This window comes from Centroberyx affinis, unplaced genomic scaffold (genome assembly GCF_046629955.1).
Source record: "Centroberyx affinis isolate AG114_WGS23_722 - 3 ecotype Tasmania unplaced genomic scaffold, CSIRO-AGI_Caff_v1 ptg010249l_1, whole genome shotgun sequence".
In the NCBI taxonomy this organism is placed as follows: domain Eukaryota; kingdom Metazoa; phylum Chordata; class Actinopteri; order Beryciformes; family Berycidae; genus Centroberyx; species Centroberyx affinis.
Window position 1 is genome coordinate 1 of NW_027284778.1, and position 25,188 is coordinate 25,188.

At 42.7% G+C, this 25,188-nt stretch overlaps 1 protein-coding gene across 1 annotated transcript; it reads right to left on the bottom strand.

The window, feature by feature from the left end:
* Positions 1 to 207: 207 nt before the first annotated feature.
* On the bottom strand, positions 208 to 22,791 carry LOC139640685 (mitogen-activated protein kinase kinase kinase kinase 3-like; the record flags this gene model as incomplete). The annotated part of the gene is made up of 15 exons (XM_071514870.1): positions 22,739 to 22,791; positions 21,138 to 21,200; positions 18,079 to 18,134; positions 16,120 to 16,157; positions 14,002 to 14,154; positions 12,158 to 12,212; positions 11,505 to 11,661; positions 7,883 to 7,962; positions 6,766 to 6,807; positions 6,572 to 6,656; positions 5,390 to 5,469; positions 5,178 to 5,238; positions 3,206 to 3,323; positions 531 to 589; positions 208 to 311 (listed from the first exon to the last, which is right to left on the bottom strand). Coding segments are annotated over exons 5-15 (849 nt in total), but the record flags the coding sequence as incomplete, so codon positions are not given.
* Positions 22,792 to 25,188: the final 2,397 nt, after the last annotated feature.

Sequence of the window (25,188 nt, forward strand, 5' to 3'; positions counted from 1 at the left end):
TTTATTTTTTGTCTTCTGGGTTTGAATTTCCATCAAAATAACACATGAAAGCAACACTGTTTAGCAGCCGAACTGGAAGTCCTGGCTTTTGCACCAGCACATGAACACACAATTATTTTCCTTGCTTTTGCCATCATGCCATCGATTCCGGTCAAGCTTTCATCACTCACTTCACTGCAGAGCTCCGTACCTCTAATACAATCTCACCTTGACCAGCATGAACTTCTGCATAGGCTCCACCCACTCCAGCAGGACCACGCTGGACTGGAAGGCTCCGCCCAGGTACTTATGACCTGTGTAGGGGTTCCTCACTGTGGGAGGAGGAGGAGGAGGGGTCAAAGGTCATCACAGCTGCTGTCAAACTAAACACACTCCACACTCTCAGGCTGGAAAAGAGTCTGGTAAGTTAGTCTTCAGTATCTATCCTTCATCTGTACACTTCATCCTGTTCTATTTTAAACATCGAGCTGGCTGCTAAAGTAGTGAAAGTGCCTGGTGTATTATGGGATGGCGACAGAGACAGGACTCACCCACGCAGCATTTCAGACAGCCTTTAGTGTCAGGAATCTTGTTGGAGATGGAAAATTTCCTGGAAGCCAAAAAAAGGAGAAAAAAAACACACACAAGACAAGAGAATTTATCCAGGCCTGATGGGTAAAATGACCTCAAATCTTGCTGTTCTGTTTCCTGAGCAAATGCAGAACTGATCTGAAACCTGGGATGGGAAGTGTGCTGTCTGAGCCTGCACATGTCACAGAAATACATTTTCAGTATGTCTACTCATATTAACTATGCTCTCAGAGACAGAGATCAGATCACAGTCACACCAACTCCCTGCCTGATGTGGCTTTGATGTTCCTCGTAGAACATCACTGAAGGCTTTTTCTAGGATCCACTGGTAAATTCAATTTATACACACGATAAAACAAGCAGCACGAATGTCAATAAAATCAACTTCTGTAACCGCTCTGCTTGTTATCCCTTTGTCTTCTCTGACATTTACAGCTTCTGGAGCACTAAAGGAAAATGTGCTCACTACCATTCTGACCTACAAAGCGAAAGGGCAGTTACTGCTTGAGAGAAAGTGAGGAAAATGACTTTATCTTCATCTTCATCACCTCCTGTCCTGACAGAAGTATTCTTGGTACAGAAGTGGATGATTTCCATCATTCAGTTGCACCTCTGGGTCTAATTTGTGTTCAAATTAAATCTTCCCACTGAGCACAAGAAGTAATTTCAACATTTCGTCTATGCGTAGCTCTCATATAGTCCAGGATCATTTTGTCTATGTATAGACATCTAATAAACTTTCACTTTTCAACCCCATTTAAACTTAATTTAGCCTAGACGGCTATGGGCCATTTAGACGTGTTTTAAACGTCTAATCAACATAAAAAAAAATTGCTCAGTGGGTTGATGTTCTCATGATGTTTGACCCTAAAAACCCAAAGAACACTTACTGCTTTTTAGCTTTTTTTACTCCACTTCCCGTTTCCCCCTTTATTAAAAAGAAGCTTTATTCCAACTGCTTCCATATTTTGGCAATTTACAGGTGTTGCCTCTATCCTTCTGATATTAAGGCTGATGAGAGGCTGTGAAACCTCAGGAGAGTCTGATAATAATTAAGATTATTTTGGGTATTTTTCGCATTTATTATACGGTTGAAAGTAGAGAGGGAAAGACTGGCAGAGAGAGAGCGATGACATGTGACAAAAGTCCTGCAGCCAATTGCACCAGCTGACCGTAAGCTCTATCGTAAGTCAGGGTGTAAAGTCACACTAACTGGTACTGAAACTAGTTAGTTTGACACTAAAGCTGAGTCTCTGTTTAGTTGCACCATGAGACTTCAGGTACATCTGAACTAGTAGAGCGTAAACGGACCACTAACCAAAACACTGCCGCAGACAGTGACGTTTTCTCCTGCCGCACCGTTAATATAGAACCCGTTAATATAGAACCTCCTTGATAGAACCTCCTTGGGCCGCACCTAGAGCTAAAATCAACGACTATCATCTAACCATGGCTATGTGATCGCAACAGAAAAAGATTAGAAACCTTGAAGATTTGCAAACGTCTACAAACACATCAACAAACAGGTAGGTTATCGAGTATAAAGCAGGCTGTAAGGATTCATGTTAGTTTGTCTCCTATACCCTATACCAGTCATCTAGCCTAGACAGCAGCCTACAACTAGGCTAGAATTAATATAGACAAGGCATTTCCCCCTCAGTAACCATTATTGATGGCTAAAGAAAGTTGTAGATTTGTTATTCGTCAGTTCAGTGATGTAAACTCATGTCTAAGATATAAGTCAGTGCCTCCCCCCCCCCCGCTCTCCATACCACCTGAATGTCTGGAGCATCTCTCCTTAGCAAGTGAAGTGAATTGAAGTGGAGCAATATACACATCGGGAATGTAGCTTGTTACATCATCTTGGAGACTGAAACGTTCGGATTATTAAAATATGCATGACAGACATGTGGAAACTATGAAATCGCTGTATAAAGTACGTATTCTGCATAGATGAATACAAATAATCACCCCAAGTGTCTATAATACTCTATAATACTGGCTAACACCCAAGTCTGAACACACCACCGGGGAAGCCTATAACATGTAGCCTAATTTAGGCTCCGATGCTGTGTGCGTATCTCTGCTCTGGGAAAACTAAAGCACGAGTATAAATCAAAATCATCATACGGTTCAAAAGGATGTGATCCGTCACGGAGGACACGTTGCCGACATAAACCGCCCTGGATCTGTCCCTCCTGCTCCTCCAGCAAGTTAAAAATGTCTTGTCAAATTGATGCGCCGTGCCAACAGTTACTTTACAGAGGACTTTACACCTACTAGGAGTTGGTGTAAGTTTTAAGTTGTAACTTAAGTCTACGTTGGAACTATTTCAGTTGGTGCAACCCTTAAAATTTTAGTAATGCGTAAACTCGGACTTAGTGAGACTTTACATTCAAACTAGCCTACGTTTGAATTTAAGTTCAGCTGGTGCAACTGGCTGCTGGTCCAGATTCAAACCCAGGACGCAGTTACATAGTCTGATCCACCAGGGAGTTGAGGTTTTATTAAAACATTAGCTGCTTGCTGGATCATCTGTGTGCTGAATTTATCGGTGGATCCTACTGATGTGTAGAAGCTGCTGGTTGTGTCTCGTATGGAGTTTGGTTTTCTGCAGGCGGCAGGAGAAACTGACCGGGGGACGATGCGGTCGGGCAGCCGGTGCGTCGGGATGGAAACCGACAGCTTCTGCTTCTGACGAGCCTGTTCAAACAGACCGGCCAGGCTGTGGCAGTAGAGCTGGGAGGCTTTACCTGCAAAACAGCATCAACACCAGGATGAACACCAGGAAGAACACCAAGATGAACACCAAGATGAACACCAGGAAGAACACCAAGATGAACACCAAGATGAACACCAGGAGGAACACCAGGAGGAACACCAAGATGAACACCAAGATGAACACCAAGATGAACACCAGGATGAACACCAGGATGAACACCAGGATGAACACCAGGATGAACACCAGGATGAACACCAGGATGAACACCAGGAGGAACACCAAGATGAACACCAAGATGAACACCAGGATGAACACCAAGATGAACACCAGGATGAACACCAGGAAGAACACCAAGATGAACACCAGGATGAACACCAAGATGAACACCAGGATGAACACCAGGATGAACACCAGGAGGAACACCAAGATGAACACCAGGAAGAACACCAAGATGAACACCAGGATGAACACCAGGATGAACACCAAGATGAACACCAGGAAGAACACCAAGATGAACACCAGGAAGAACACCAGGAAGAACACCAGGAAGAACACCAGGATGAACACCAGGAGGAACACCAGGATGAACACCAGGAAGAACACCAGGAAGAACACCAGGATGAACACCAGGAGGAACACCAGGATGAACACCAGGAAGAACACCAGGAAGAACACCAGGATGAACACCAGGAGGAACACCAAGATGAACACCAAGATGAACACCAGGAGGAACACCAGGAGGAACACCAAGATGAACACCAAGATGAACACCAAGATGAACACCAGGAAGAACACCAAGATGAACACCAAGATGAACACCAGGAGGAACACCAGGAGGAACACCAAGATGAACACCAGGAGGAACACCAGGATGAACACCAGGAAGAACACCAGGAAGAACACCAGGATGAACACCAGGAGGAACACCAAGATGAACACCAAGATGAACACCAGGAGGAACACCAGGAGGAACACCAGGAGGAACACCAAGATGAACACCAAGATGAACACCAAGATGAACAGCAGTAGCGTGTTGGTTGTAATTGTATCAGTTATATGCTGGTTGTATGTTTTAACAGTAGCATGTTGGTTGTATATTTTATCAGTTACATGCTGGTTGTATGTTTTAACAGTAGCATGTTGGTTGTATGTTTTATCAGTTACATGATGGTGGTATGTTTTAACAGTAGCATGTTGGTTGTATGTTTTATCAGTTACATGCTGGTGGTATGTTTTAACAGTAGCATGTTGGTTGTATGTTTTATCAGTTACATGCTGGTGGTATGTTTTAACAGTAGCGTGTTGGTTGTATGTTTTATCAGTTACATGCTGGTGGTATGTTTTAACAGTAGCATGTTGGTTGTATGTTTTATCAATTAAATGCTGGTTGTTGTTTTTTTTTAGATTTTTTATTTTAGGCATTTTATGCTTTATTAGACAGAGATAGTGTGAGAGAGACAGGAAGGTATGGGAGAGAGGGGAGGACATGCAGCAAATGTTGTATGTTTTATCAATTAAATGCTGGTTGTATGTTTTATCAGTAGCATGTTGATTGTCTGTTGTATCATTAATATGTTGGTTGTATATTGTATCAGTTATATGTTGGTTGTATGTTATAACAGTAGCGTGTTGGTTGTATGTTTTAACAGTAGCATGTTGGTTGTATGTTTTATCAATTAAATGTTGGTTGTATACTTTAACAGTAGCGTGTTGGTTGTATGTTTTATCAGTAGCGTGTTGGTTGTATGTTTTATCAGTAGCATGTTGGTTGTCTGTTGTATCAGTTATATGTTGTATCAGTTATATGTTGGTTGTATGTTGTATCAGTTATTTGATGGTTGTATGTTGTATCAGTTATACAGTATGTTGGTTGTATGTAACTGACCAGATATGGAGAGCAGGCTGTTGTTCATGACGTAGACCCAGGTACACCTCCGAGGAAACAACTGCAGAGGGAAAAATCAGTCTTATGTCGGCCGAAAAAATAATATCAAAAAATCAATATAATGTAGACTAATGAGACGGTTCATACTGTGGAAATGTTTAAGGCTAATCGGTTATAAAACACTTCAATTGTAATTATAATTGAATTCTTACCTGCTCCATGCAGTTCTCATGCAGTTCATTCAGGTTTAAAGTGTAAATTCCCTCCTCAGCTCCGAAGATCAGATACTGGTCTGAAAGACAGAGACACAGATAACAACCAGACTGGGAAATGACCAGCAGACACCAGTCTCATACTGGGGAACGTCAGTCTGTGGCTAACCAACCATCACTTCAGTCCGATTTCATTCTAAACAGCTAGCTGGTTTCCAGTCCAGAAGCGACAGGTTATGATGAATAACAGTGATGACAGATGAGTTTATGGACAGATGATAGAAAGGTGTAGAGAAGATACAGTATGTGTGCTGTTCAAACACTAACACACAGGATCAGAATGTAATGAGATACAGTGGAGCTTCAGTACTCTTTATTCCTATTCTATAATTTACATCCAGTGGTTTCTGTGACTCTGATCCAGAGAGACTCTACTGAGCTCAACAGCAGAATCAGCTTCTGCTCCTGAACATTACAAGAAACCAGCAGTAAGGAGGTCAAAGGTCAGAGGTCACAGCACCCTGACCACAGATGGAAACAGACTCAAGCCACATGACCTGGACTCGAGTCACATGACCTGGACTCAAGTCACAATTTCAATTGCCTGAGTCTTGACTTGATGCATGAAGAGAAGACTTGAGACTGGACTTGACTTGGGTTCTGCTGACTTGGGACTTGACTCTGACTTGTACTCTGATGACTTGAAAAGGTTTCTAAAGTCTTGACTTGAGATCTTGTGTTTGTGTAAATGACTTAGATTGAAAGTGATGAGATTTGTTCCAGCAGACGACTGAATTTAAATTCTGTTTTCTGAATTTGTATGGAATGATTGAATTTATTGAAGTTGAAACTGATTATAGAAATCAAACTCATGATGCTCTTACCAAGTTTTTATCCTATTAAAACCATATTGCATTGAAAAGTCCTAGATATTTAGTTTTCTTTAAGATATTAAATTGATACTGGACTCTTGATTTGTTCTGACTTGACTTGCTGTTCTACATTTAGACTTGAGACTTGACTTTAATGACATGGACTTGACTTGACTTGAGACTTGTGCCTCAAGACTTGACAGTGAATTGGGACTTGAGCGAAGTTGACTTGGTCACAACCGTGGAACAAATAGAGAGAGAGAGAGAGAGAGAGAGAGAGAGAGAGAGAGAGATTTTGGGTTGGTCTGACCTCTGGTGTCTGGGTTGATCCAGGAAGCAGCACAGTGGATCTTCAGTGGACAGCCGTTAAACACCTTGGAGAAACACGCTCCCATCTGAGGAACCAGAAGAACCAACAGAACCAAGACTGGGTCAGATACTGAGACTGTTTTAACCAAATACTGTGCGTGTATGTGTGTGTGTGTGTGTGTCTTGTGGACTTACATGGACTTTGGGGGTGGGGGGGAGTCCGTTGCTGATTGGTTTCTGGTGAAGGAAGAAGACTGACATCAGTACAAAGTCTCTCTCTCTCTCTCTCTGACCGCAATCATTCACATCACAGGTTATATTTATATTCTATATTTTTTTTTTTCATAGTAGCCCCACTATCCATATTATATCCATATTGGTATTTGATATTTCATAATGCTATGTTATACTCTCTTATATTTATATATGCAGCCAATGTTTTCATTATTAATAATATGCAAGTAAACCCAAACTTATCAGTAATCCATACTGTTTCCCATCCTTCCCACTCACACAGTCGACTGAACATGTTGGAATTATCAGCTGCTTGTGGCTACAACTGTTTAGATTCAATTTTGTTGATTTATTGCTTAAGAAGCTGCTCTTTAATAAGGAAGCGATACGAGTGTTTGGGCTTCAGCGCTGCAGTGGGCGACATCTGAGGTAAAAATACTTTTCCATTTATATTTCTGACTCATGAAATTATGAAAGTTGAGAAAACACAGCGGGGAGCTGACAGACCTCGGCGTAATACCACTCACATATCAGGAGGTTCAAAACACAGTACATCCATCTTGGACATAAAATGATATCTAACGGATCTTGCTCATCATTTCAAAAATATCCCTTCTGTAAAATAGTTTTATTTTGTAGACAGAGGTCTTGTGACAGCCTGAAGCTTCAATAAGACTCAACAGAGTTTGTTCAAGTTCAAATTTTCAAATGATGAAGATCTCATTTTGAAACAAAACCGTTCAGATAATTCCAGCCGTTTGTTTTAATCTGCATGGTGCAGCAGGTGGGTGGAGTTTACCTCATCAGGACAGGTCAGGTCAGCTGTCAGTCAGGCAAGTTGACTTAACTGACATCCAAATACTCCACTGAGCTCGACTCAGCTGTCTGGTACTCACTAGATAGACCATCAGTTACATTTGGCATTCTGTTCTTTCTGCATTTCATATAAATTTGGGTGGTTAACCCCACCCATCTGGCATCTACGTGGGCTAAAAATAAACCATCCCAGCTGTCAGTGATGGTACAGAAGGTTTATTACAGAGACAGACGTTAGAGAGAGAAAAGTGTTTCCTCTTACTGGAAGGTCTTTCTTGTCTTTCCTGCTCTGAACACCAGAGGGCAGAGTGGACTGCTGCTCCGAGGAGGCAGGGCCGTTCCCTATAGACACACAGCAGGAGAGAGAGAGGACACACTGTAGGACACACTGTAGGAAACACTGAAGAAAACACAGTAGGAAACACAGTAGGACACACTGTAGGACACACTGTAGGAAACACAGTAGGACACACTGAAGGAAACACTGTAGGAAACACTGTATGAAACACTTTAGGACACACTGAAGGAAACACTATAGGACACTCTGTAGGAAACACTGTTAGAAACCCTGTAGGACACAGTGTAGGACACACTGTAGGACACACTCTAGGAAACCCTGTAGGAGACAGTGTAGGACACACTGTAGGACACAGTGTAGGACACAGTGTAGGAAACCCTGTAGGACACAGTGTAGGACATACTGTAGGACACTCTGTAAAGGAGGGGGTGTGAATGTGAAGCTCAGTCAACTTTCCCTGGAGGAAGAAAGTCTACACTATGGGAGGTGTAAAGGAGGTGTACAAGAGTTATAGAAGATGTGCAAGATATAGGAGGTGTAGAAGCTGTAAAGGCGGTATAGAAGGTATGTAGGCAGTATAGGTGTATAGAAGGTATATATAGATAGTATATGTATATAGGAGGTATATAGGAGGTGTAAAGTTAGTGTAAAGCAGTATAAGTGGTATACAGGAAGTGTAAAGGAGGTATAGGAGCGGTAAAGCAGGAGGAGAGAAGATGTACAGGAGGTATAGAAGGTGGAAAAGAAGTATATAGGTGGTATAGGAGATGTATAGGAGGTGCATAGGATGTGACAAAGGAGGTCTAGGAGGTATAGAAGGTGTAAAGGAGTTGTACAGGAGGCGTAAAGGTGGTGTACAGGTGGTGTACAGGAGGTATATAAGGTGTAAAGGAGGTATAGAAGATGTAAAGGAAGTACAGATTGTGTAAAGCAGGTATAGAAGGTGTAAAGGAGGTGTAAAGGAGGTATAGAAGGTGTACAAGAGGTGTACATCAGGTATAAAAGGTGTAAAGTAGATGTAAATGAAGTATAGAAGGTGTAAAGGAGGTATAGAAGATGTAAATAATGTGTAAAATAGATATAGAAGGTGTAAAGGAGGTGTAAATGAGGTATAGAAGGTGTAAAGGAGGTGTAAATGAGGTATAGAAGGTGGGTGTAAAGGAGGTGTAAATGAGGTATAGAAGGTGTAAAGGAGGTGTACAGGAGATGTATAGGTGGTGTATAGGAGGTACAGAAGGTGTAAAGGTGGTATAGAAGATGTAAAGGAGGTGTAAAGGAGGTATAGAAGGTGTACAGGAGGTGTACGGCAGGTATAAAAGGTGTAAAGGAGATGTAAATGAGGTATAGAAGGTGTAAAGGAGGTATAGAAAGTACATGAGGTGTGCAGGAGGTATAGAAGGTGTAAAGGAGGTGTAAAGGAGATGTATAGGTGGTGTATAAGAGGTATAGAAGGTGTAAAGGTGGTATAGAAGATGTAACGGAGGTATAAAAGGTGAAAAGGGTGCGTAAAATAGATATAGAAGGTGTAAAGGAGGTGTGCAGGAGGTATAAAAGATGTAAAGGAGGTGTAGAGGACGTATAGAAGGTGTAAAGGAGATGTAAATGAGGTATAGAAGATGTAAAGGAGGTGTAAAGGAGGTATAGAAGGTGTAAAGGAGGTATAGAAGGTGGAAAGGAGGTGGAAAGGAGCTGTAAAGGAGTTGTATAGGTGGTGTATAGGAGGTATAGAAGATGTAAAGGAGGTGTAAAGGAGGTATAGAAGGTGTAAAGGAGGTGTAAAGGAGCTGTAAAGCAGGTATAGAAGGTGTAAAGGAGGTGTGCAGGAGGTATAAAAGATGTAAAGGAGGTGTAAAGGAGGTATAGAAGGTGTAAGGGAGATGTAAATGCGGTATAGAAGGTGTAAAGGAGGTGTAAAGGAGGTATAGAAAGTGTAAAGGAGCTGTAAAGGAGATATAGAAGGTGTAAAGGAGGTGTACAGGAGGTATAGAAGGTATAAAGGAGATATAAAGGAGGAGGTATAGAAGTTGTAAAGGAGGTGTAAAGGAGGCGTAAATGAGAGGTATAGGTGGTGTATAAGAGGTATAGTAAAGTAAAGTTCTTAGGCTGCTGAGTGTTCTAGAAGGTTTTAGTAGGTTCTAGGTTCTAGAGGGTCCCCGTGCTGATCTGGGTCCTCGGAGGTTGTAGACGGTTCCTAGACTGACGAGGTCTCAAAAAGGTTCTAGAAATCTGTCGGAAGTTCCTAGGCTGATGAGGGATCTAAAAGGTTCTAGGAGGCACTAGAAGTTTCTAGGAGGTTCTCTAATAGGTTCTAGCAGGTTCTCAAAGGTTCCTGGGCAGCTGAGGGTTCTAGAAGGTTTCTAGGGCTGGTGAAGACTGTAGAACCAGGCTCTTCAACTGGCGGCTCACAATTGATTTTTTTCCCCATGAACTCAGAGAAAAACTTTTCATCCATATTATCCATCATATTTCATCTGTGTGCACTATTGGACATTCGCCCCTGCCGACAATCGGAGGAGAAATCTGGATCTGGGTCTTGGTCGGAACCGAAGTTCGGTACAGAATATCCGGTAATGTGAGCTGTGTACAAATCAAATCTGAACGCTCCCGAACTGTTCGACACATCGGAGCCGCCCCGATAATTTCTAATCCGTTTGATATGTGCGAGTTAAAATCTGCACGGCGACGTCACTTCATTATGCCTTTCACCACGGATAAGACAACTTTAACATCCCGACCGGGACAGCTGACGGTGTTGCCTAGCAACCGTAAACCTTTTAGCACTTTTAGCACTAGGCTAGCGATAGCGTGCCAACGTTATAACAAACACATATTAAAACTGACGGTTTTAAATTGTCGCCTCCGGTCCTCTGCAGCGGACAGCTCGCTTTATGTCTGTCTCTCCAAACATTTCCTCATCCAAACTCGTCTGGTTTTTCTCTTTTCTTTGGCAAACTACTGACACCAGAGCAGCTGTTCTGCCTCCATGTCTGGAAACATCTGCCTCCTGCCTCTCCATGGTCACGTGACTTGTTGCGTACAGCAGCTCCGTCGGGCAAGATGATCTTAATAATAGATATAATAATATCTTGCAGTGTGTGATGCACCGTCATGTTCTGAGCTTGTAGTGTGAGCTTGTTTGCGATTTGAGAGAAGAAAATCGGTTAAGTTTCTCCTTCTGTGCGCGATGCAACCCGATTTCAAAATCGGATAGGGTTTTAAAACTCCTGTAATCTGAGCCCAGCTTAGAGTCGACACAGAAATTCAGCAGTTTGACAGTGAGTGGACTGACCAGTACTTGTTTGTGCCAGTTGGTACAAAGCCTGTGTGCTTACTGTGCAGTGAAACTGGTTTGTGATAAAGATAGGCCTACTAGATTGCATAATACAGTATTTTGCACTCCACTTTGGAATTATACTTTGTTTAAAAATAATGTGAACTAGACGAGAAGACCAAATTGCACTTGTGAACATACATGAGCAGCTATACTTAAAAAAGATGAGAAATCGAAAATCTATGGCTAACTGGTAACATTTGAATTATTTGGCCCAATTTCAAACTAGTTGAATCCCCCTGCTGTAGAACCTACCCAGGCTGGTGAGTTTGTGGAGGGGCAGTTTGGGGGGAGGCGGTCTGGGCGGGCCCTGGGTGGCGGAGCGGGTGGGGCTTTCTGGCAGAGGGCAACGCTTTATGGTACCCTGGTCCTGGTCGCCATGGTGATCACCATGGGCCGGCGGTGTCCCATCCTGCTGGACGAGATGAGACAGAAACAACATGCTGCTGGTCTCAGGTCTGTAACACCGCTGAGGCGGGTAAGTGGGTTTGTTACCATAGCAACCAGCTGCAGCAGCTGCTGCTACATCACACAGTACTAAATACTAACTACTACTGCAGTACTGATGTCCAACTACCACAACACAGTAACAACTAGTAACTTTACTGCCGCTACTTTCTCCATTTTCTTGGAAGAATGTGTCGTCCTAAGCCCGCCTCTTCTTCATTGTGATTGGGTCTCTTCTAAAAAGTTGAACTTTTCTCAACTTGGGAAATCACTCAGCTCTGCCTGTCAAGAGGCTTCAAGGTAAAAAGAAAAAAAAAAATAGGAACTCTGTCCTGAGGCCAAGGGCCTGACCTCTGACCTGTGATGTCATTGAGCTGCGCCACAGAGAAAGGACTGGGACAGACAAACCTCCCACAGCACAGACAGATATAGAGGAGATAAATGAAGGTTACAGAACGTACCTCAGGAGGAGGAGCTGCAGGAGGAACTTTGGGTCGCAGAGTCGAATCCTTTGGACTGAGAGACAGGAGGGAGGAGGAGAAGAGGGAAGAAGACATGAGGTTCTGCTAGAACAGAGGAGCATCATATAGAAATACCAAAGACAAAGGCTCTGTCTCATTGACAAGGATGCTTCCTCCTTCCTTGCTCCCTAACTAGGAAGCTTCCTAACCGGCTCCTTGTCTGAAGCACCTGGTCAGAGACAGACAGCCTTGGTCATGTGACTGCAGGAACGTTCCACTCCTCCAGCAGCCGCTCTGATCAAACTGCTTTTTAAAACACATTGAAGAAAAGATCAAACTCCTCCTGTGGTTTTTCTCTCAGTTCATTTCTCCTCCATCAGACTGAGGCAGGAGAGACGTTATCGCTAGCTAGCTAAACTACGCAGGACGCTAACGCTCATTCACACTGACTGGACCCAGATCAGGTCACATGACTCACTGCTGACAATTTTCACATCAAAATGAATTGGAAAAATTGGGATATTTTTGAAAAACTATTTGTAGGGACCTGGGTTTCCGTTATCCGGTAATTATCATTTTTTACCGGGAAAATCTCTTGAAGTCCAACATATTTAAATCTCTCCGGTCATAATGTCCGGTGAAAATAATTCCCTCTAAGCACAATTATTGGAACATTGTGCTCCTTGTTTTACTGAGACTGAGTTACAGCAACAGGTTGAGTTCTGCTCCCAGTCTGTCTCCAGACCTGCTCCCAGTCTGTCTCCAGACCTGCTCCAGTCTATCTCCAGACCTGCTCCAGTCTGTCTCCAGACCTGCTCCTGATGAGCAGCTCTGAGTCTCTTTCAGTAAAGTAATAATAAATATTGCTCTACGTGAGTTGACTTAAGTGACATGAGACACAACTGGGGAGGATTTACTAAACTGTTTTGAATGTAGCGTAATGTATTAACCAATCAAGGGCGTCAGGTGAAGGTCAGATGCAGTTTATTTTCATGACTTTTTGCTGAGCTGTGCTTTTTACATATTTATTGTGTTGTTGTCTTGTCGGTTGCGTATTTAGCAATTGGCAATGTGTGATGATGGTTAACGGGACATGCAGGTTGCGCATTTGGCATTGCGTAATGGTGAAAGCATATGGCAATTTGGCAACAAAATACATGTCAGCAACAATGTAAAGTGCAAATTTTCATAGTAGATGATCCTATTTTTTCTATTTTCATGGTAACGTGTGTGTGTTTGAGAGAGATAGCGTTATGCACCTGAGTCTATTGACGGGACTTATTTTATTTGGAATATAATGTATAAGCAAAAGTAGCCTACTTTTCAATAAAAAATATTATAAATCTACATGCCTTGATGATGTCATTCTTTATATAGCCTGCCTATCAACTGTTTTTAAGCTCAATAAACACAGATAATATTTGACCGGAATTTCTCCCATTTGTCCGGGTCATTGAAATCTTCCAGGACACGTGGACCGGCACCAATTGTTTTGGAAACGGAAACCCTGGTAGGGACTTCTGTCTGCCGTTCATTTTAGTGGATGCTGGGAGGTTTCGTTCTTCTTCGCTGGTGCTGCACGGTGTTGTGTGATTTCCTGCTCCGGCTGAGGAGCCACTGTGCTTCCTTCAAAATCGGCCAAAAAACAAGGAACCTTAAAAGGAAGCTTCCTATGTGTCCTACCTGAAGGAGACAGAGCCGCAGCTCGAACAGTTTGAACTGCTGCCTGAAGGAAGCTTCCTCTCACAGGAAGACATAACTACCCACAATGCAGTGCTCTCCCATCCTTAAGATGACCACGGCCTTTAATTTAATTTAATTTAATTAGTTTTCATAAGACTCACTGTTTCATTTCATCATCGTCGTTGCCACGGTGATCTGCAGCACTCCCGGCTCCTGACTGGACGCCCCCTCCTTCCTCCACAAAACCATCATCATCCTCAGTCTCATCTTCATACTCATCATCTCCATCGTCCTCCAGGTGAGTTTCATGTCCCCTGACAAACACAGCACAGAACCTCCACTGTTTTTTATGGTAATTTGACTAGTTCAGCATAAAGTGGCGATTATGGAATTTTAAGTGTTAGTTGCTATGGCGACAACACAGTCTGGACATTAATGCTGCCTTCAGATGGGGTCGTGTTCACTGTGTTCAGGAGGAGAGTCCATATGAAGCCCCCCTCCTGGGGATTCACGACTTCGGAAGTGGAAATTTTCTGAAAGCTCCGAGTTCACGAGTTGTGACGTGTTTGTTGACGTTTTCAGAAATGACGGAGGCCATGGAAGGTCATTTTCGGTGGATGGTAAGTTCATATATTGTAATTATAGTCGTATAGAGTTTTTCTTAGTAATTTTATAATATGTCTGAGGAAATGTTGATATTCCCAACGGCCTCATCTTTTTCCTCTGTCATTATGCCTTTGCATTTCCTGCATTACGTTACCTGCTAGCTAGCTAGCTAAATTGTTAGCCTCGGTGGCTTCTAGACGCTGACTAGCAGCGTTGCCTAGCAGCGTTGCAGCAACTTCCCATGTCGTAACCATGAGCTCACGTCTTCCATTTGAAGGCAGCAACACTGAGCAGATGAGTCTGTTAGCAAAACTGTCAAAACTCAACTGGAAGCTAACGTTAGCGACGAGGCTAACGTTAGCTTTATCACAGACTGGACTTCTCTCTCTAGCTCTTCTAGTCAACATTAGCATGTTAGCATGTTAGCAATCCATGGCAGCAAGGAGACAGAGAAGCTGCTTTGGTTCTTGCTGTAAACCTCTCAGCTCAGTGACTTGCTGTGAAGCTAGTCCAACGGGTCACAGCAAGATGGCTGCCAATGAGAATGACTGTTCTATCCATTCTAGTTCTGTGGTTGGTAAGAGGGAGACTAAACTGGTGAACAGACTGGAGTGAGACCAGTGTCAGGTGTTACTGGAGCGATAAGTGTGATAAGAATTTTTCATGATGTTTTACAGATAATTATTACACGGCTTTGTTGAATACTCGATTCTGATTGGTCAATTACGGCATTCTACGGTCTGTTATTTCTGAACGCAGTTCTGATCACAGACTCTGGAGGACCACGTCCAATCATATCAATCCGCAGAAAGAAGTCCGGTAAATTTAGCGGTTAATTTAAATTTAACAACGTCAGCTCAGTAGCGACACCCTGTGGCAAAAGTCTCACTTCACCATCAATGGAAATGTTCGGTTTAATGTGAATTATAACGCTAAGTAGGCTAATCTTAAGAAGGCTACAGAGTTTACGTTGCTATGGACGCAGTTCCAACCGTAGAATCTAACGGACAATTCTTTGTAGTGGAAGCAATAAAATCATTTTTAAATCAATATTTTGTGTCAAATTATTGATTTCTTTAGTAAGTAGCCGTGTAATAAGCGTCGGGGTCCTGCATCACCCTGTCGGGGTTCATTTCAATAACGACCCGCTCACTGTACAGCATGTACCCTTACAAGTAGTTTAGTTCAAAGTTGAATTGATTTAGTATTGACTCAGTTTAACTAAATCAATTCAACTTTGAACTAAACTACAGATTAAAGGTGTGTTCATGTGCTTTGGGAAAGTCGACATCCGGGACTTCCACGGCCGCTTCTAAACATTCATGTGCTATTCTGTCTGAAAATCAAACCTGGAACACAACCGGTAAACAAACATGGCCGTCCTGCAGCTTAACAAGTTAATTAGACGAACTTCATTCAAACAAATATTAGATTAGTCTGCTAACAACCAGGTGCATGTGTCTGTGTTTTCTTACTGGTGACTGACACAAATGTATGAGAAGGTTAAAGGTCGCCATTGTGTCATAACTCAGAAACTCGGGTAGCAAAATTTTTCAGAGAGTTCGACTTCATCATCCGACTTCGGAGGGCGTTCATGCGAAATTTCCAAGTGGGAATGTCATTTTTCTGATAAAACGATAGAACGATGAAGTGGGAGGAGGGGCGGGCCTTACCTTTGGTTTAGCTCCTCCTCACAGACTTCAGAAGGCTCCTGATTGGACAACGGAAAAGGAGGAGTTTGGTACCAAAATAGATGTGCAGCATCAGGAAAACACCAAAGCTGAACTACAGACTCCTGACACAGTTTCCTGAAACACTGAACACGCACACATCATTACACACTGCACACGCATGACAAAACATATCCACATGACGTTCAGTCTTCAGTCATTCAGCTGTGTGTGTGTGTGTGTGTGTGTGTGTGTGTGTGTGTGTGTGTGTGTGTGTGTGTGTGTTGTGACTGCAGCCTCCAGACCGGAGCAGCCGCCCTGAAAGCGCTGGCTCAGCAGAATCCATTTTTAAAAATCCATTAAAGAGCCACTTTCCCTCTGCGGCCTTTCAGCGGAGCGAGGCGATCAGCTGCTCTGGGATCTGCTGCTCCGGCTGCTTTTACTCTCTTCTGTTTTTCCTTCGACCTTCTGAGACGCTTTGTAACAGTTTGTTTGTGTTTAAGGCGCTGTAGAAATAAACGTTAATTTGATTTTCTTATCCGGAGAGACTCTGCTGAACTGAAGAGCAGAATCAGCTTCAGTTCCTAAATCCACCAGCACTATAACAGTAGTGAGGAGGTCGGGGGTCAGGGGGTCAGGGGGTCAGAGGTCACGGCACCCTGACAATAGACGGCACACAGCAGCTCGTCCTGCAGGCTGAAGGGAAATGTCACGTCACTCAGCTGCATCTGAAGCTCTAAACGATGGATTTTCTCCCCGTTAGCAAATATCCCAAAGTGCTCCGATGCAGCGTCTTAAATTTTTCATCAGCACTGCCGTTCCTTTCTGCTGGAGAACCATCGGCTCCTGACCCCCCCTCCCCCCCCTCCCCACACACACACACACACGCTCCACTCCGCTCTGGGTTAGCTAGTAAATTATTCAGACAGAGCTGAGGTCGCACGCTAAAGCCAATTCAAACAAACAGATCATATGGAGAGAGAAAGGGCTGCTGGGTTAAAACTCTGCAGCAGCAGCAGCTCACGTGTTTCTGGACTGAAGCTGGCAGACAGGGTTTTGTACATAATGTATTCAATACCTTTAAATTTGATAATTTTAATGTAAAAAAAAAAAATAAATAAATACAAAAAAATTACCATTTCTGAAACATTTTTTCTGACATTTCAACCATCATGAGACTAAAACTCTCCACTGAAACCTGGATGATGAAATTCTGTTAGCAGAAAGAATGAAATCCTCCATTTATCTGGTCAGACATCTGATAGAATAATAATGAGAATTGGAATGGGAATAAAAATAGAACTAGGAATAGGAATAGGACTAAGACTTAGACTGTGGCCAGAATGGATCACTATCTGTGTTTTAGGGCACTAATACGTACATCAGGCATTTTTTGTTAGTGTCCGAATCGTAAAATGATATTGTGGAATGATTTTGAGGGCACTACATATTTCCCACAATGCACTGTAATATCTAGTGAACAAGCCTGGTCACTAAAAGTGAAAGTACCAAAATGCATTGCGAGTCTGTCGTCACCTGGCCGTTACCAAGCAACCAAGCTGTAACCCTTCTGTGGTTTTATAACGATGCATCCTCTTCTTCACCAAACCTTGTTTACTAATGCAAGTAAATAAACTTGCAAAAAAAACGACTAGACGGGAACGTCGGTGAATATTTTTTCTGTTTAATGTCAGCTAGTGACACATATATGGCTTTGAAGGAATATTGGTAACTTGTCAAATGTGAGCTGAAACATTTGTTTATGTGACTGGTGAACGCAGACGCAGGCTGATGATGAATTAAGTGTCCGAATTCACTCATTAATCATGTGTGATTTACCGCTAATTAGTGCACTAATAGAGCAGCACTATATAGGGAAACACAGGTGAGGGAATAGTGATCCATTCCGGTCTCAGTAGACTCAGAATCAGAAGAATCCGGAGTTTTCCTGAGGATTCTCACCTGTTTCCACCCAGGATGGATCCTGCAGGAGCGTCTTCCTCCTCCATCTGCAGATCCTGCAGGAGACACCAGACAGCAGGTCAGAGGTCAGAGGTCAGAGGTCAGACCGTCTGATTGGCCAGCACAGGAACATTTCCATTCATGATAATAATAAAGTGTCTAACTAATTAAATAACTATTCCTAAAGCTGTTAAGCCACAATATTTCAGCTCTTATGGAATAATAATAATAATGTATGCAGTGACTCAGTTGGATGCGGCTGCAGCTTCAGAAACGTGTTGACAGACGACAGGATGGAGGGATGAGAGGAGGAGAGAGGAGGACAGCATGATGACATCATCAGCCTGAGGTTTATGCTAATGATGACGCTCTGAAGGAGAAAAGCTGATTTAAAAAGTTTCCTCAAAATCTCAAAAACTTTTCAGTTCCTGACTGGATGTTTTCTGATGAAACCTGACTGATGACTGACTGACTGACTGACTGACTGACTGACTGACTGACTGACTGACTGACTGTCATGAGGAGTTAGGAGGCTTCATAAGGAGTTAGGAGGCTTCATGAGGAGTTAGGAGGCTTCATAAGGAGTTAGGAGGCTTCATGAGGAGTTAGGAGGCTTCATAAGGAGTTAGGAGGCTTCATGAGGAGTTAGGAGGCTTCATAAGGAGTTAGGAGGCTTCATGAGGAGTTAGGAGGCTTCATGAGGAGTTAGGAGGCTTCATGAGGAGTTAGGAGGCTTCAGCAGAGCAGATGTGGAAGCAGCTGATTGGTCGGCAGAGAGTCGGTGCTGACTCAGCTACTTCCAACCCTGGAACTCCCAGCGGACAGAAACACTGCACTCCTCTACCTCGCTCTACCTCTCTCTCTCTCTCTCCATCTCTACCTCTCTCTTCCTCTCTCTCTCTGACAGGAAGTTTTCTCACACTGCTGCTATCCTCACTCCACCTCCATGGCAGTAGTAGTAGTATGATGATGATGATGATGATGATGATTATTATGTTACTGGAGGTTACAGTGAGTCACAGGCAGCAGGCTCAGCAGTCTGTTTACAGCTGATTTAAATATTTGACAGCTCAACATGACATCACTGTGAGGATGGTCTGGATTGTGAATGGAGCCAGATACGCACTAAGGCCCAAAGCCTTTCAATAAGTTCTAGACTCAAACTGATTCAATACAACTGGATAATGAGAAGGTACATTACCCCTGTAAAGATAAATACATTTAATCCAGACATCCCAGACACCTGTGTTAAATGCCAAACTCATAAAGGAACCCTTTCCCACTGTATTTGGGAATGTGAGAAGAGATTTTGGAAAGAAGTAATAAGTTTAATTTCTGCATCTTGGGCCTATTCCCTGAACATCTATCTTTGAGAAGGCATGAAATTAAAATGGTTGATCTCTGCTTAATTCACACAAAATGTCTGATCGTGATCTACTGGAAAAATGTGTCATGTCGTCACATCAGCCACCGGCTTAAAGAACGATCATCCTGTCTTGCACTGGAAAAATTAACATATAATCTCAAACATAAGCTCTGTGAATTCTACAAAATTTGGGGCATTTTTCTACGTCTTCTTGAAAGTGAAGATCTGCAACAGCTTCTGGATTCATGAATTGTCCCCTGGCTAGTCCTATATAGGTGTTTGATGCTATAGTACATTTGTATTGAAAATATCTATTATTCTTATGCTATGCTCTACATTTGTATGACACTCCTCTGGTTGTTACTGCTCTGTTGTCTGCACACTCGCTGTACTTTATATGTCTAAATGGAAATGCACTGTATCTTTTATCTCATTAACATAGCTGTCACTCCTGTTTTTCTTTTGTTTGTTTGTTTTTCTTTCCTGGATGAGATGTTTGGGGGGGAGGGAAGGGGCAACTGTCTACATTGTATGTTAACTTTTACATTGTATTTAATTTAAATTTTCATCAAAAATCCCAATAAACAAATGCTTTAAAAAAATAAAAAAACATGACATCACTGTATTATATATTGACAGACTGAACAACAAGACTTTCTAATCCTTCTCTTCGTCTTTTTGTCTGATTCCCAAATGTTTCAGATCCTGGAAACTGTCCGGTTCATTTTCCAGACTTTCTAACTGACACACCTCCGGACTGACGACAGCACCGACCAGACAGGGTCAAATTAAGACAGGCCAATCATGGAAGAGCAGGAAGTGACATCATCCAGGTGGAGCAGAGACGGACAGGAGCATGAGTGGAAAAAGGAAGTGAAGAGAAGAAGAATTTATGAAGCAAAGAAAGTAAAATAAAGAGAAGAAAATGGAAAGATGAATGAAATGAAACAGAAGAGTTTGTTAAAGGAACAGATCCACAGGAAGAGGCGGGGCCACACCCAGCTGTGATGTTAGCATGCTGTTAGCCTGTCATGATGTTAGCATGCAGTTAGCCTGTCATGATGTTAGCATGCAGTTAGCCTGTCATGATGTTAGCATGCTGTTAGCCTGTCATGATGTTAGCATGCTGTTAGCCTGTCATGATGTTAGCATGCTGTTAGCCTGTCATGATGTTAGCATGCTGTTAGCCTGTCATGATGTTAGCATGCTGTTAGCCTGTCATGATGTTAGCATGCTGTTAGCCTGTCATGATGTTAGCATGCTGTTAGCCTGTCATGATGTTAGCATGTTGTTAGCCTGTTATGGTGTTAGCATGTTGCTATTTACATATCTGTCTGTCTCTGCTGTCAACAGCCTGTAAAATGTTAAGAAGTAATTTAGCAATACTAGTTGTCAATTAGCTGTAGCCTGCTGTAATGCTAACAGGTATAAAGAGAGGCTGTTAGCATGGTTAGCCAATCAGCTGTAGCCTGCTGTAATGCTAACAGGTATAAAGAGAGGCTGTTAGCATGGTTAGCCAATCAGCTGTAGCCTGCTGTAATGCTAACAGGTATAAAGAGAGGCTGTTAGCATGGTTAGCCAATCAGCTGTAGCCTGCTGTAATGCTAACATGTATAAAGAAAGGCTGTTAGCATGGCTAGCCAGCTAGCTGCAGCTGCCTGTGGCTCCAGCAGGAGGCAGCAGAGGTAAATACCAGGTTGGATCTGGCGGTGTAGTAGATCTCCTCCACACAGTCCAGGAAGCGGTCTGAGTCCGGCTGTTCAGACAGAAATCAACATTTTAACATTAAAACACAGAGAACATGAAGAAGAGAGACTCAGATGGATCATACTGGTTCTACTGGTACAGTACCAGCACTGGTTCTACTGGTACAGTACCAGTACTATGTTATTTGTATTTTAACAGCAGATACTGTATGTGTCCAAGACAAATTTCCTTCGGGACAATAAAGTCTATCTTACCGTATTTCCTCTAATGTTCTAATATTCCTTTATTTCCCTCAGAGGGGACCAGGCCTTTATTGGAAGCAGGCTTATATTAGAGACAGGCCTTTATTTCTAATTCACTCTGTTTGATAAGTATATTTGCTCATATTTTAGTACAAAGCCTCCTTGTTTTCTGATCTGCTTCTGTTGGGGTTCGTTAGGTAGACGTTTTTTTGTTACTGCGACGCATTACTATAATTAAGGCTCCAGAGACTTCCACCAGGCAGCAGGAGTTTACCGGATCCACCGCTGTTTTTAGCTGCGACCAGCAGCTCTACAGCTCGCTCTGTTGGTCGGTTGGTTGGTTGGGCCACAAAAATTTCCCCACTCTTTGGCGGCCTGTAGCCTCACAGTCCGTGGTCGCATTGCGAATTCACACTTGTTTCCTTTGTTTTCCCCCGGCCTGTATATTTGGGGCCGGCCTTTATTTGTTCGTGTCGACCACGGCCCCGGACGTTATCGGAGACCCGGCTTTAAATTGACTACCGGCCACTATTAGAGGAAATACGGTATCTTATCTCTTATCTTATCTTAACATGAGTTTCACTGTGACTTCTTCTGTGGTGTCTGCTGTGTGAACAAAGCTCCACACTGACAGCTGGTGTGTCTCTGCTGTACGACCAGAAACACCAACAGAGAACTAGAAACGCTCAGAGGAACCTGAAGTGCAGCCGTGACAAGTCCACACGGAGACACGGAGCGTAACGTGGCCTTAACAGCCTGAACCGGTCCAGACCGGACGGAGCGAACTTTTATTTAAAATGTGGATCTGGTCTGAGACCCTGTTTACACTTGGTTTTAAAATGCGTCTCGGGCGATCGGATCACAAGTGGACAGCCGAGACATGTCAGCGTTCACACCTGTGTTCGTCTCCACGGTGTCCAGCTGAACACTTGGGTTCAGATTTCATTACCGCCTGTGTTATGTTACTGCGCTGATGATGTATTTCCTGTTCCGTCCTTGTCGGGGACGCATCAGGACACATTAGTGTTTGGTCAGATGTGTCCCAGACCACCTTGCGAAGTGGTTTGAGTGATCGGATCACAAAGCGTCTTGGTGGTCGTTTACACTTTTATTCAGTGCTGTCCACTTGTGATCCGATCGCCCAAAACACATTTTAAAACCAAGTGTAAACTGGGTCTATATATATATATATGTATATATTATATATATACACACACATACTGTATACAGTATATATATATATGTATGTGTGTGTATATATATGTCTGACCAAATATATATATATATATATATATATATATATATACGGTGTATGTGTGTGTGTGTGTGTGTGTGTGTCTCTTACCACTTCATGATGGGCTTCAGTCTCCTTCCTCAGCGGAGGGTCGAACTTCACCTGGTCAACTGGAGAACAAACCAACCAATCACAACACAGCCTGCTCCTTCATCCTCATCATCATCCTCATCATCCTCATCATCACAGCCACACCGTCTGCCTGCTGTGACCTCTGACCTCAGTGTGACGATGTCACAGCTGATGTGACTGTGATGCTGCTGATCCATTAAGTGAAGCTGAGGAAGTCGACAGCCATTTAGATCACTGAGATACTGACAGACTGCTGAGTCATCAGATAACAGACAGACAGACAGACAGGGGGAGAGAGAGAGAGACAGACAGACAGAGAGAGAGACAGACAGGGGGAGAGACAGAGAGAGAGACAGAAAGAGAGAAAGAGAGAGAGACAGGTCGAATTCAGACAGAGAGACAGACAGACAGACAGGACTCACAGTTGATTTCGGACAGCGTTTTTCCCTCTCTGGTGTTTCCAGACGGGATGCGGTAAGGGACGGAGACAGGAGCCTGCAGGGTGACAGACAGAGAGAGAGAGAGACAGACAGAGAGAGAGACAGACAGACAGAGAGAGAGACAGAGAGAGAGACAGACAGACAGAGAGACAGACAGACAGACAGGGTCAGAGTTCATGCTAATTCCTATAAACCTGATCTGTACATTTCTCTCTCATGTTTCTGTTACTGCTGCAGTTTGTTTTTCACACCACAGTCTGCCAGCTGGGTGGAGTCTGCACCTTCACAGCGCTTACAGTTTTTTCTGATTGCTTAGACACTATCTTTGAAACTACAGGCTATTTTTGCAAAACTCTACACACTAACCACAAAACCTTACACCAAACCAGCAAAACATTATACATCTCTTGCAAAAGCAAACAATTCTTGCAAAACTCTTCAAACTCTTTCAAAAAATAGTGTTTTTGCATCAATACAGTTCACACAAACCATCATTTGAATAAACACACGAAGCACCAACTACACACTGAAAGTATAAAAGAAAAACACTTGTGGCTTTTGTTTTTTCTGTGTGCAGGCAGAGCAGTTTGCAATAAAGTTTTGTCATACATGTAGTAAACACACATACACACAGGTATCCAAATGTGTAAAGTATGGATGTGTATTCTGAACAAAACACACTATCAATACAAATAAGGGGAAAAGTTGTTGTTTTTTTCTCAAAATGTTCTACAGTAAAACTCCTCAAACAACAAAAGCGCAGTAGAAGAAAACAAAAACATTTGTGCTAGAAAAAAAAGAACAGAAAAAAATTAGGCTAAATCTCTCCTTCTTTGTGGGTCTGGACATCAGTTCACAGTGTTGTAGAAGTGTGTTACATATTACTGTGAATTACAAACTGAGAGTAAAGCAGTGAGTTTGTTTACAGTTTTGCAAAAAGTGAGTTATAAAATTACAAACTGAGTGTAAAGCAGAGAGCGTGTTCAGTTTGGCTCACTTGGTAAATGCTTTGGCTACAAGTGTTAATGGTTTCAGAGACAGAGCTTCAAGAATCACTGTTAGTGTTGAAGCATTCAGAGAAAACTGTAAAAACAGAAAACTCCACCCAGCCGGGAAGCCGAGTCACACGAAACAAACGCACACTCAAATGCCAGCAGCAGACAGTTGAATCTGCAGAGGAAACCAGAGAGAAGCAAGCAGCTGAAGAGAGTGAACTGGCAGATTTAGGTTTTATTTCGAGTCCCAGTTTGAATTGCTTGAGACTCGACTTGATGCATGAAGAGAAGACTTGAGACTGGACCTGACTTGGGTTCTGGTGACTTGGGACTTGACTCTGACTTGTACTCTGATGACTTGAAAAGGTTTCTAAAGTCTTGACTTGAGATCTTGTGTTTGTGTAAATGACTTAGATTGAAAGTGATGAGATTTGTTCCAGCAGACGACTGAATTTAAATTCTGTTTTCTGAATTTGTCTGGAATGACTGAATTTATTGAAGTTGAAACTGATTATAGAAATCAAACTCATGATGCTCTTACCAAGTTTTTATCCTATTAAAACCATATTGCATTGAAAAGTCCTAGATATTTAGTTTTCTTTAAGATATTAAATTGATACTGGACTCTTGATTTGTTCTGACTTCACTTGCTGTTCTACATTTAGACTTGAGACTTGACATTAATGACTTGGACTTGACTTGGTAATCTACATTTAGACTTGTGCCTCAAGACTTGAGACTGACCTGGGACTCGAGTGAAGCGGACTTGTCTGAAGTGTTTCTCAGGTTAAACTGATAAAAACCATCAGAAACTGAGTTCCTGCAGTAAAATGACTTGGATCCCGAACAAGATCAATACTTCAGTACTGAAGGTGCCAGCAGTCTGACCGATGATGAAAAATGCAAGAAACTGCATACAGTGAGCAACAACAGCCCCCCCCCCCCCCCCCCACTGCTTAACACACACACACACACACACACACTCACACACTCA